Consider the following 12,213-nt stretch of genomic DNA (forward strand, 5'->3'; position numbering starts at 1 on the left):
CCAAGGAACTGAGCTCTCTGATTCAGGCCCTCAAACAAAAACTTCCCAAGAAAAATCCCACTGAAGGAAATAAGTATCACAAGAGCGTGCCTCTCCTTATTCATTGCAGGTGGGTGGGCATTGATAAGATACACTCTGAAAAATGTCACATGATGTTGAGCCAGCAGGTGGTGTGATGGTGAAGGTACTGAACTTCTACATGGCTGGCAGAGGTTTGAGGCCTGAACCTGAAGGCTTGCTTTCTCACTTGTTCTCTCTGATGAACACACATACCCTAAAATAAGTTAAATAATAATAATAAGTAAAGTTGAATAAATATTTTTTTTAAAAAACACATGATGCTTGACTTCTTGATGCATGCTTTCTCTTGAATTCTTTTTAGCCTGACATATAAAACAAATGACCACTGTGAAGATCTGCTTACAGAGACAGTCACTTTGTTATGTTCTATTACATAGAAATATGATAGGCAGGATTAGATGATAATGCAATGATTTTTAGGCTGCATTTCTTTTTTTCTTTTTTTTTGAGAGTTTTTTTGTTTTTGTTTTGTTTTGTTTTGCTATAGAGCACGTGCACTTGCCAGAGAGACAGAGAGACAGAAAGCGAGAAACCACCCCCAGGAGGGATGGCCACACCTCAATCCCTTCACCTCCATTCTCCGCTCGAAATCTTGGGCACGCACACACATGCACCCAGCATGAGTTTAAGCCAGTGGGGCCGGGACTCAAACTGCAGTCAACTACATGAGAGTCCAGTGACATAGCCATTACTCCAACTGCTAGTCCCAGGCTGCATTTCTTAATACTGAGTGTCATATCATCTCTGACTCCTCAGGACCTAGTATAGAGTCTGGACTGGCATATGGCCTGAGTTAATGAGTAAATGGAGGGTGCATGAACAGATAAAAAGATGGCTATTACATTAAATACGTATTCGTGTGGGTTAATCCAAGCTATTAGAGGTTACAGAATCCAGAGGACTGAATGCTTTGTCTTCAATAAGCATTTCTTAAGTTAACTGAAATCTCAATGCTTCATAACTTTGATTCAAAACCCATCTTTTATTTTTATTTTTTTGAGAGTTTTTTTCGCTATAGAGCGCATGCGCTCGCCAGACAGACAGATAGAGACATGGAGACAGAAAGCAAGAAATCACCCCCCAGAGGGGATGGTCATGCCGCAATCCCTTCTCCTCCATTCTCCTCTCGGGATCTTGGGCATGCACGCACACGTGCCTGGAGTGAGTTTTAAGCCACCGGGTCCGGGACATGAACTGCGGTCGACCACGTGGGAGTCCAGCGACATAGCCATTACGCTAACTGCTGGTTCCCTCAAAACCCATCTTGAAAATCATTTGAGTTTTTCTAAACTGACCCAAAAGGGCAAAGATTTTTATAATATTGATACTGATACTTGCTTTTATTGCTTTCTGTTATGTAGACCTTTAACTTTCATCAGTAGGAGCTGCTATGTTATCTACTCTAAATAAGAGATGATAAAAGAAGAATGCCTAGTATGAAACACTTCCATGAAAAAGAACGCTAAAGTAGATGAAACATGGAAAAGAGAAAAGCAAAAAGAGAAATGAATATAGTGAAGGGACCAGCAGATGGTGAGGTAGTTAGGTGCTGAACTCCCACACTGCCAACTGTGGTTTGAGTCCCAGACCTGGTGGCTTGAAAATCATGCTGGGTTTGCGTGCATACGTGCCCAAAATCCTGAGAGGAGAATGGAGTGGAAGGATTTTGATGTGGCCATAACCCGCCCCCCTGGGGGGGGTGATTTCTCACTTTCCCTCTCACCATCTCTCTCTCTCCTTCTCTCTGGCAAACATGCACACCTTATAGCAAAAACTCTATCTATCTATCTATCTATACATACATTTATATATATATATAAATTTTTAGATTTTTTTAAGGCTTAATTATTATCATTGGAATTGCATATGTCATAATCAAGCTCTTAGATTTATGCTACTTTTCAGCATTTATTTGCATTTTCAGAGAAAAAAAATGTATGTGGAAAGAAAGCTGAAGAAAGGAAGTGTAGGTTAAAACTAATGTATTAATTAGAGTAGGATTGCATACCTATTTAGTTACATGCAAAAAAGTATTCTGCTAGCATATTGTTTAAATTGAATCTTTATTATAATGATTTATAGCTCCCCTAGGTTGGTAAATCATTTGATTGCCCCCTTTTAATGACTAATTGCTTCAAGTGTCACTTTCCTAATCATGCAGAAGTAGGAGCATTTGTAAAATGTGGTAAGGCAGCAGAAGAGTAAGGGAGGAGATGTATGTAGTCTAGTAATTTTAAAAATGTAAGATATAACATTTCTGGTTTTACCAGTTTCTAACTATGGCTTTATCTTCCCCAAATCTTGGTTTCTTCATCCATCAAATTGATATTATGATATTTGTACTAACAACTTCAGATGGAAATGCAGTGCACTAAAATCCATCAATGGCTAAATAGAAAAAAAGTGAATTTTTAAAGCCTAAAACAAATAGTTTTTTGAAATTACAAGATTATCATAGTCTACAATACACATTTGCCCAAATACTCAAGTGCATTTTGCAAAATAATTTGCCTCTTAAGAGACTGGAATAAAATAATAGAATAAACATAAATTAAACATAGATATTTCCTCTTAATTTTTATTCAAATACCATTTTTCTTTTATCATAAAGTTTATTTTGAAATTATTTTTCTTATAAAAAGTAAACTTACTTTTCCTCCTGTAGAGATGGATCTCACCAAACAGGAATATTTTGTGCTTTGTTAAATCTCTTGGAATGTGCAGAAACTGAAGAGGTGGTAGATGTTTTCCAAGTAGTAAAATCTCTACGCAAATCTAGACCAGGAATGATCCCCACGTTCGTAAGTATTCCTCACCATCGCTTCTAAACGTGATTCACATTTTTATTTTTAGTTTGTCTTCTTTTCCCCTCCTCTCTTTTCCTTTTCTTTGTTCTCCCTTTTCTTACTTTGCTTGCCTTCCTTTTCCTTTCCTTCTCTTTTCTAGTCTTCTTTCCTCTCTTCTATTTTTACAAGATAATTCATGTTGAATTGCTGTTGCTATAAATAAGAGATCTCATTAGAGTTTACTAGTGTTTTGTTTCGTTTTGCTTTTGAGAGAGATTTTTGCTACAGGGTGTGTGCGCTTACCCTTGAGAGACAGAAAGATAGAGAGAAATCACCCCCCAGGAGAGACAGCACATGGCAATCCCTTCTCCTCCATTCTCCTCTCAGGATGTTGAGCGTGTACGTACACACACCTGGTATGGATTTAAGCTACCAGGACTGGGACTTGAACTGTGGTTGACTATGTGAGAGTACAGCAATGTAAGCATTATGCCATCTGCTGGCCCCAGCATTTTGTTTTCACAGTTTATGAAGAACATTACCTTAAATATTTATGAATCTCCAGCTTCCCTTCATTTAATCCTGTGTCAATTAATGTTGTTGTGTAACAAACCACCCCAAAATTCAGTGACTTTAATACTAATTATAGTTTATCAGTCTACAGACCCATGGGGTTGATCTGTGGATTTCATTGGGCTCACCAGCTGGGACAGAGCTCGCTCATACATCTGCTGTAGTTTGATGTGTGGACTGCGGTCTGCTTGTTGAGGTTGGCTAAAAGTTAACTACTTAAACACAAATGGGTGGTGCCAGCCGATGGCATGGTGGTTAAGGGCGTTGGACTCCCTTATGACCAACCATAGTTCGAGTCCTGGATCTGGTGTCTTGCCTTCTCTCTTTCTCTCCCTCTCTCTCTCTGACTGTGTCCTTTTCTGGTCAAAAAAAAAAAAAAATACATGAATAAATAAAGTTAAATAAAGTAATTCTTAAAAAAAAAAAAAAAACACCTAAATTGGCAACTTCATATGAGCTGTTATTTCTATCTTTCTAGAAGTAGAAGGGGCAAATCGGTCCACAGTGTATTTATGAGCGGCGTGGCAACAGAGCCACATGTCTCTTCTCTTCCTGAGCAGCCCAGGCTCAGTCACATACAAGTGGCAGGGTCCCAAGAGGGAGAACAAATGTGTGTGAGCCCAGGCTTGAAATTGGCATAGCATGACCTATCCCGTACTTTATTAACCAAATAAAGCCCAATGCCAGCCCAGATTTAGGGCTAGGAGACCACTTCTTGTTAAAAGGGCCTGCATTCACACAGCTAGGAGACATGGATGCAGGAGAAAAATATGTGTCCTGTTTTTGTAAATTCCATTAATCATGTATCCTGTTGACATGATAGTAACCACAGATGATCATCTGAGTAATTAATCACAGTGTAAACTGAATTGCTCATTAAAGTCTAAGAAGCTTTTAATCATGCATCTATTGACCTCGTATATATTTATTCTAAAAATGTGCTAAGTGCCTTCTATGTGCCCTTGCTTTTAAGAGGTTCACGGTTTAATGTGGGGAAAAGTCAAATATTTATTAAACAAAGTACTAAGTAAATGACAGAGAAATTATAAAAAGAATGTGAATGAGGGCATTTAATTGAACCTGATGGCAATCAGGATAGAGTTCCTGAAGCAGGTGATTCCTCCTGTGATTCTGGTGTGTGTGTGTGTGTGTGTGTGTGTGTGTGTATGTATGTGTGTGTGTTTAAAGTCTGTTTGTTTTTTCTTTTCTTTTCTTTCTTTCTTTTTCTTTTTTTACCCCCCATGTAACACAGGAAAAGAGAGACAGACACCCCAAGTAGGGTCCTCACACTGTTTTCTACCCATAGGCACAGTCAGCTGGACCACGGGCATACGTGCAAACCTGGTGTCCTCATGGAGAACCTGGGATGTGCAACCAGGACCTTTCCCATGTGGGCCTAGTAGGGTTAGCACTGTGCCACCACCTGGCCTCCACACTCTGATTCTCAGTTACACACAAGCATTAGCCGAGAGGACAAACACACATAGAGCATCTTGGGCAGACACGGGACTGAGACACTCTGTAGCATGCAGGGGAGGGACCACTAGTTTGGTGTTGCTATGAAGCACATTTTTAAAAAGTGCCCTGCAGTCAGCCTTTCAAAACTATAAGAAAATTGAGTCATTTAGAAACGTTCTTTGGGACAGCAGATGGCATAATGGTTATGTCACTGGGCTTCCACATAGTCAACCGTGGTCCAAGTCCCAAACCTGGTTCCTTAAAACTCACACCAGGCTCCTGTATGTACATGCCCAAAATCCTGAGAGGAAAATGGGGAAGAAGGGATTGCGTGGCTGTCCCCGCTGGGGGGTAATTCCTTGCTTTCTGTCTCTCAGTCTCTTTGGCAAGTGCATGTGCCCTATAGCAAAAATCACTCTTAAAGAAAGAAAGGAAGAAATGTTCTTTTTTTGGGGGGGGGGCAGTAGATGGCATAATGGTTATGTTCCTAGACTCCCACGTAGTGGACTATGGTTTGAGTCCCAGACCTGGTGGCTTAAAACTCATGCTGGGCACATGTGCATGCATGCTCAAAATCAAAGAGAAGCATGGAGGAGAAGGGATTATGATGTGGCCATCCCCCCTGGACGGTGATTTCTGTCACTCTGGTGAGCTCATGCACTCTATAGCAAAAATCTCTTTCTTAAAAAAAAAAAAAAAGTTCTTCTTAAAAACTTTATCATTAAATATTGAATGCATCATGTGCATTGAGTAAACGATTATTTGAAAACACTTGTCAGAAAAAATCTGAGTATAGAACAACCATGGAGTAGGGCCTTGTGTGACAAACTATGTCCCTAATCATGTCACAAATGCTGTGATAAATGTTATGTTATATGCATGCTATGGAGTAGAACAAAACAAGGAAATCTTGAGGTCATTCTATCTGAAGGCAAAAAGGATAATAGGAAAATAATAAAAACTCAGTAATCAAAATGAATACCAGAAAATTCTATATAATCATTGACAATATATCAAAACTTTGGCTCTGAGCCTCTTCATAGAAAGGAGTAGACTCTTTTATTTGCATTTCTGCCTATAAATTTCCTATTGATTCTGGAAGACTTCCTTGGCAGTTCGGGGAAAAGGCTTGGAATTTCAAAATAATGACTTTTGCTAGGATGCGCTTTATGAGAACATATCAACACATCAGAGCATTTTCTGTCACTTGGGACTTCCCCAAGTACACGATTTGTTCTTGCTCACTTTCATCTGACATGGAAATAAGTACATGAACCTTCACCGTGTAATTTCTTGCTTCTTCCTTTATTAGGAGCAATATGAATTCCTCTATGATGTCATCGCCAGCACCTACCCCGCTCAGAATGGACAAGTGAAGAAAAACAACCAAGAAGACAAAATTGAATTTGATAACGAAGTGAACAGAACAAAGCAGGATGATAATTGTGTTAGTCCACCTGGTGCTCCAGAGAAGACCCATGAAGGAAACCAAGAGGCTGGAGGTTCTGAACCCACGAGTGGCACCGAGGGGCCAGAACATTCTGCCAACGGTCCTGCAAGTCCAGCTTTAATTTAAAGTGTGTAGGAAGAGACATAGGTGGGCAACTCAAGACCTCCTGTGTCTGGTTATTTCTATTTTTCTAGAAGTAGGAGTGGAACAGAAGTACACAGTCCATTCATAAAGTACATTGGACCAATGTTTGCGGAGAACTTTTATTTTACTACTGCGGAGACATATTTAAGATAGTTTTGCTAAAGTGTTTTGTACAGTCTTTGTGCTTATGTTAAAATTTTACCTATAATTTAGCAAAAGCCACCACTTCTTTTTAGTGTGTGTGTGTGTGTGTGTGTGTGTGAGAGAGAGAGAGAGAGAGAGAGACAGGGAGAGAGAAAGAATACTTTGCAGTGAACCCAAATGCTTTAAGAAACTTTGCTTTTTGTTTTTATAAAGAAAAAAAAAAACACATTTTCTATTGGAAGTATTAACTTAGCTTGAAGGTTCTGTTTTTTAAAATCATGAATTAAGTGTGGACTCTGTGTAAGAAAAGCAGCATGTATATTTCCACAATGACCTCCAGATGTCCTCATTGTTCTACTCTTACCTATCTTATAGTTTACATTTTGCATCTAGAGATAGTAAATAAAAGTAGTGTGTGTATAGCTCCTACAAGAAATATAACTAAGTTAACATTTGTAAAACTCAGACTCCATACATTAGCATTTAGTACATCTTTTTAAGCATATTTAATCTAATTTAAAATTTTCATGTAGGCCAATGTTGCTGTCTTCACAGAGGATTTATATCTTTACCACATGGATTACATTCTATGCAGTATGTGAAATTCATTGCTTAATACTTTTGACCAAAAATTATATTTGTTACAACCAAACATAAATAAACATTTTAAAAATAAATAAATGCAAATTATACTAAATCTGTGGAAGAAAAATAGAACCGTGTAAATGTATTTGTGCTAAATATTTACATAAGAAACCTAATATAGCTAGTTTTATAGAATTACACCTTGGTATGTGAAATATGATATTGAATCTGAGTATTTTCCATGTTAGAGTCCATCCTTGACTTTCATAAAAGCACATTTATGCTGATTTTCTTGAGTGCTTAGACTCAAGAAATCAGGAATTGTTATCATTACTATTCAATTCAATAATTAAATGTTCTCATTTATATTAGGTATATTACATGTTTGTATATGAAGTGTGTGTGTGCCTAATAAAATGGTTTAGTCGGGACCAGCAGTTAGCGTAATGGCTGTGTCGCTGGACTCCCATGTAGTTGACCACAGTTCGCGTCCCGGACCCGGTGGCTTAAAACGTCGGGCACGTGTGCGTGCATGCCCAAGATCCCGAGAGGAGAATGGAGGAGAAGGGATTGCGGCATGACCATCCCCCCTGGGGGGCCATTTATCACTTTCTATCTCTCTCTCTCTTTCTATCTGGCGAGCTCACGCGCCCTATAGCGAAAATCTCTCCAAAAAAAAAAAAAAAAAAAGTTTAGTCAATTAATAGTATCTGCAAAACAATTTTACATGTCCTCATTTTAAAAAAATACCCATAATCTAATCATTTTTTAGAATCTAGACCAAAAAAATCAAGAATAATGGTATTTTCTCAGAAGTAAAAAAGAAAAACTTCTCTTGGTAAATTCTGCATCATCTTACTACCTTGGTAATACTTCTTTAGCTTAGTTTGGTCTTCTATATCTTATCTCCCCTCTCCTGATTGAGTTTAAGTGTCTAAGCCATCCAGTATTAACTGATATCCACTAATCTCATATTTATTTTGTGTTCCTCCTTATTTTTTTATTTTTATTTTTAACAGCACATAAAATTAGCAATCTTTTGGACTTAAAGTTTACAAAATAAATACCTGCAGCCACGGTAGTTTCTATGAGTTTTAGAAGCAAGCTGGAAATTTGTTTTCTTCTGCAAGTGGGAAAAGGTGGGAAGGGCCCAGGTCTCTTTGAGAACGTGTATCAACCAGAAGGTGAGGCCACAACACCCGAACACAGGATTATGGCTCTATGATTTCCGCCTTCAGAAAGAAAATATGTGAATTGGAGACCCAAGTCTGCGGCTATGAGTTGCATTCAGAGAGAATTTGGTGTGAGATATAAAATAGTTCTTTGCCTAAGTTTGACACTGCCATTATTATTTTCAAGATCTATTCAGAAAAATTCACTGAAAAAACCTGGGCCATTTTTAGGGATAAGGTTCTGAATCCTATTGTATGTTTACCAGCAGAAAGAGACAGTTATATGTTTGTTTCAAAGGGTATTTTATTTCAGGTACCAGAATTTACCGAGAATAAAAATTCACAGAGATATCTTAAAAGGCCCCAAAGTATTAATTTTGCACATAGTAACAAATAAGTATTTGGAGAAAAAAATGTGTATGTTAATTTTTTTTGCAATGGTTAAACTGTTGAAGTGATTGGTTGAATGTCTTTGCAAAGATAAGTTTAAAGGTGTAAGCTTCCACACAGAATTCTAATACTTGAAAAGTGAAGTTTTTATATTAATTTTGCTCCCCCCCCAAGACTTTGAATATAAAGTTTATTATTTTTTTTACAACTAACTAGGATTTATCTTAGTTTTTAATTTATCCAGAAATTTGTTATAAAATGTTCTCATAGCAACATATTAGGTCTAAATAAGTGGGTGGCAATTGCCCTTAGCTAATTACAGTATTTCTTGATATGAAAACCTTCAAATGCATAACTTCAAAGGAAAATTAATATCTGTTAAAACTAGGGAGAAAGGCTGTGCTTTCATTCTCTTGTACAGATTTTTCATCTGGAATGATCTGAAGGTTCTTCAAAGAGATGTATTCAAATTTGGGTTTTCCTTTCCTGATTTAGGAGAAACAATTTATTCTGCTAAGGGTCCATTTTTTGCTATTAATTTTTTAAAACCTCTTATATTTCTCTTTGTGCTTTTAAATCAAAGGGATTGCAAAGTTTTGATTAATATTTGTAGATCATTTAAGAGTTTTCAATCATTTATAGCAAATGACTTTTTGGTTTTGCTAAGATTCCCTAAAGCAGGGGTCCTCAGCTCCTGGACCATGGGGACCAGTATTGGTCAATATTCCTGTTAGTTAGGAACCAAGCTGTACAGCGGGAGGTCAGTGGAAGGGCAGGTGAACAAAACTTCATCTGCATTTACAGCCACTCCCCATCACTCCCATTACCTCCTGAGCTTCGTTCGCCTCCTGTCAGTTCAGCAGTGGTATAAGATTCTCACAGGAATCCCCAGATGGGATCATCTAGTTACAGGAAAACAAGCTCAGGCTCCCACTGTTCCACATTATGGTGAATTATATAATTAGTCATATATTACAATACAAAAATAATAGAAATAAAGTGCACAATAAGCATAGTGTACTCAATTTATCCTGAAACCATCCCTCCCCCCATCTGAGGATAACTTGTCTTCAATGAAACCAGTCTCTAGTGTCCAAAAGGTTGGGAACCACTGTCCTAAAGACAAACTCTTCTTTGCTCACACTACCCATGACTACTTTCTTCTGATGACCCGGAATTTGGTTATCAGATAAAACACAAGGCACCTAGCTGAATTTAAATTTCAAATAAACAAGGAATAATTTTTTAGTACAATGATATCCCTTGCAATACTCATACTAAAAAACATTTGTTCTTCTGAAATTCAAGTCTAACTAAGCATCATATATTCACATACATGAATGCACACATATGTGTAGATAGATAGATAGATAGATAGATAGATAGATAGATAGATAGATAGATAGATAGATGATAGATAGATGGATGGATAGATAGATAGAAATAGATAGAAATGTTTCCCCAAAATTCTTGCATCTGTGATCTGGAATGATCCACCATTTGTATTCCACTTAAAATAACATTTGAGAAATTACTTGGGATGTTTAACCTTAGTTGAAACTTCAGTATTTTCATCTATCACATGAAGACAGAATTCCTGTTCCTACTAATATCCTGAGATGAAAAGTTTGAATGAAGTTATTCAGATTAGTGTGCAAATAAGAACCTTAAAAATAATCAATACTGACCCAATCAAAGTGGGTCATATCCTGCATCATCACTTGGGAAAAAAAAAAAAAGCCCTACTATAAAACTAACATTTATAAGGATATAATACATGCCAGGTATTAGGTTAAATGTTTTATCTACATTTGTCTCTCAAGACAAAATCTTCACTGAGCATATTTTCATTATCTGCATTTATAAATGAGGATTGAGGTTTAGAATCCTTATGCACCTGCTCTATTTTAACACAGCTTGTAAGTGACAGAGCCAGGATTCCAGACTGCCTTTACTAACACCATCGACTGTGCTCATGAACTCCCCTTCCTCTGACTCGAGTGACTTTGTTCATGGACTTTGAAAAGTTAGTAGAGAAAACATCCTGAATTTATTTTCTGTCTTGTCTATATTTTGTGATTAAAACAGAAACAAACCCGAATGTAATGTCTGCTGTCAACAACATTGCACAGCATAGTGAGCTTGGCTTAACTCACAACATTGAAGCTCTTATACAAAAATAAACACCATCTTCACCGTCCATGGGAAAGGATTGTTCTACTGATGCAGATAAACAAAGATCACCTCATTACTCCAAAGAGTACCAGGAAATAAAGCACTACTATAAATCACCAATGTCATTGTTCCATTGTCCCACAGTTTGGTAATCACAACAAGTTCTTACTGTTTGGATCACATTTCGGTATGTTTGTCAGGGGACCCATCCACCAGTATTTAAAACAAATTAACAGGGCATCATAAAATGCAAACCACGTTGATGGAGCGTGTGACTCATCCACTCTAACCAGAGTGGCACAGGGAGTCCAGGGAGCTCTCTGCTGACCTCACTGTCCCCAAACTTACTGAAATGGGCTTTCAGTGCAAAAAAACATGTGTTAGCCTTTAGTAAAGCCAGTGCTTCCTTAACTCATATGCATCCTCTTACTGGAGTAAAAGTGGGATCTCTGGTAAAGTTATAGTTAATTTTCTAGAAAAGGGAGACTTGGATTCAATATTATGTCTCATCTATAACAGACAAGTCAGATATAAAGAATGTGGTATCTTAAAAAAGAAAAAAAATTGCCTTAGAGGTTGTGTAACCTCAAGTGGTTTCACATGCATACCCTGTAAAGTGAGAAGATGAGATACTAGGCAGGAAACGATCTGTTCACTATTAACACATGAGACAAGATGTGGGCTAGCACCTGGCCAGTCACAAAACCTGCCCCCTGCTGGTTAACACAGGCTTAATGTAGATGCTTCCACCTGGGGTACTTGCCTGCTGAGAATGCTTATGGCTGATCAATCATTCAACCCTTGGTAAATTCAAACTATACCATCCTTTCTCAATTGCTTTTCAGGGCTTTTAATATATGAAATTGACAAGTAGCAAGAAACTGTTATAAAGAAACTTTCATTTATGCCAATGATTTCATGACTTCAACAATTTAACTTAAAGACAGGGATGAGAAACAAACAAAATGCAGACTACTTAAAGCTAAAAGTTTAAATATTTTTGTTAAAATGAGCAGAAATAAAAAAGTAAACGTTCCCAATGGCCATCCAGTATCAGCTCTGGGTTACTTTGAAATGACTCAGCAAATGATTGTGCCCTCATCTATCTCATCTACATGCTACTGAAGCAGATGTGCATAGAGCAGGAGCTGTTCAAGGCGACACTCCGGAGCGCAAGCGCACCAGCACTGATTACGCTGACATCTTTTTTTTTTGTTTTAATTTTTTTGAGAGTTTATTTATTTATTTATTTATT

The 12,213-nt window shown here is 37.5% G+C and overlaps 1 protein-coding gene across 1 annotated transcript in view; it reads left to right on the top strand.

Moving 5' to 3' along the window:
- The window catches only part of PTPRC (protein tyrosine phosphatase receptor type C), a gene marked incomplete in the record, with an annotated part of 131,341 nt that extends 123,745 nt beyond the window's left edge, over positions 1-7,596 (top strand). The window contains 3 exon segments of the mRNA XM_027774549.1: positions 1-109; positions 2,747-2,882; positions 6,211-7,596. Coding sequence (XP_027630350.1) covers positions 1-109; positions 2,747-2,882; positions 6,211-6,474 — 509 coding nt within the window.
- Positions 7,597-12,213: the final 4,617 nt, after the last annotated feature.

The sequence above is a fragment of the Tupaia chinensis genome, unplaced genomic scaffold (assembly GCF_000334495.1).
Source record: "Tupaia chinensis unplaced genomic scaffold, TupChi_1.0 Scaffold000453_1, whole genome shotgun sequence".
NCBI classification, from domain to species: Eukaryota; Metazoa; Chordata; class Mammalia; order Scandentia; family Tupaiidae; genus Tupaia; species Tupaia belangeri.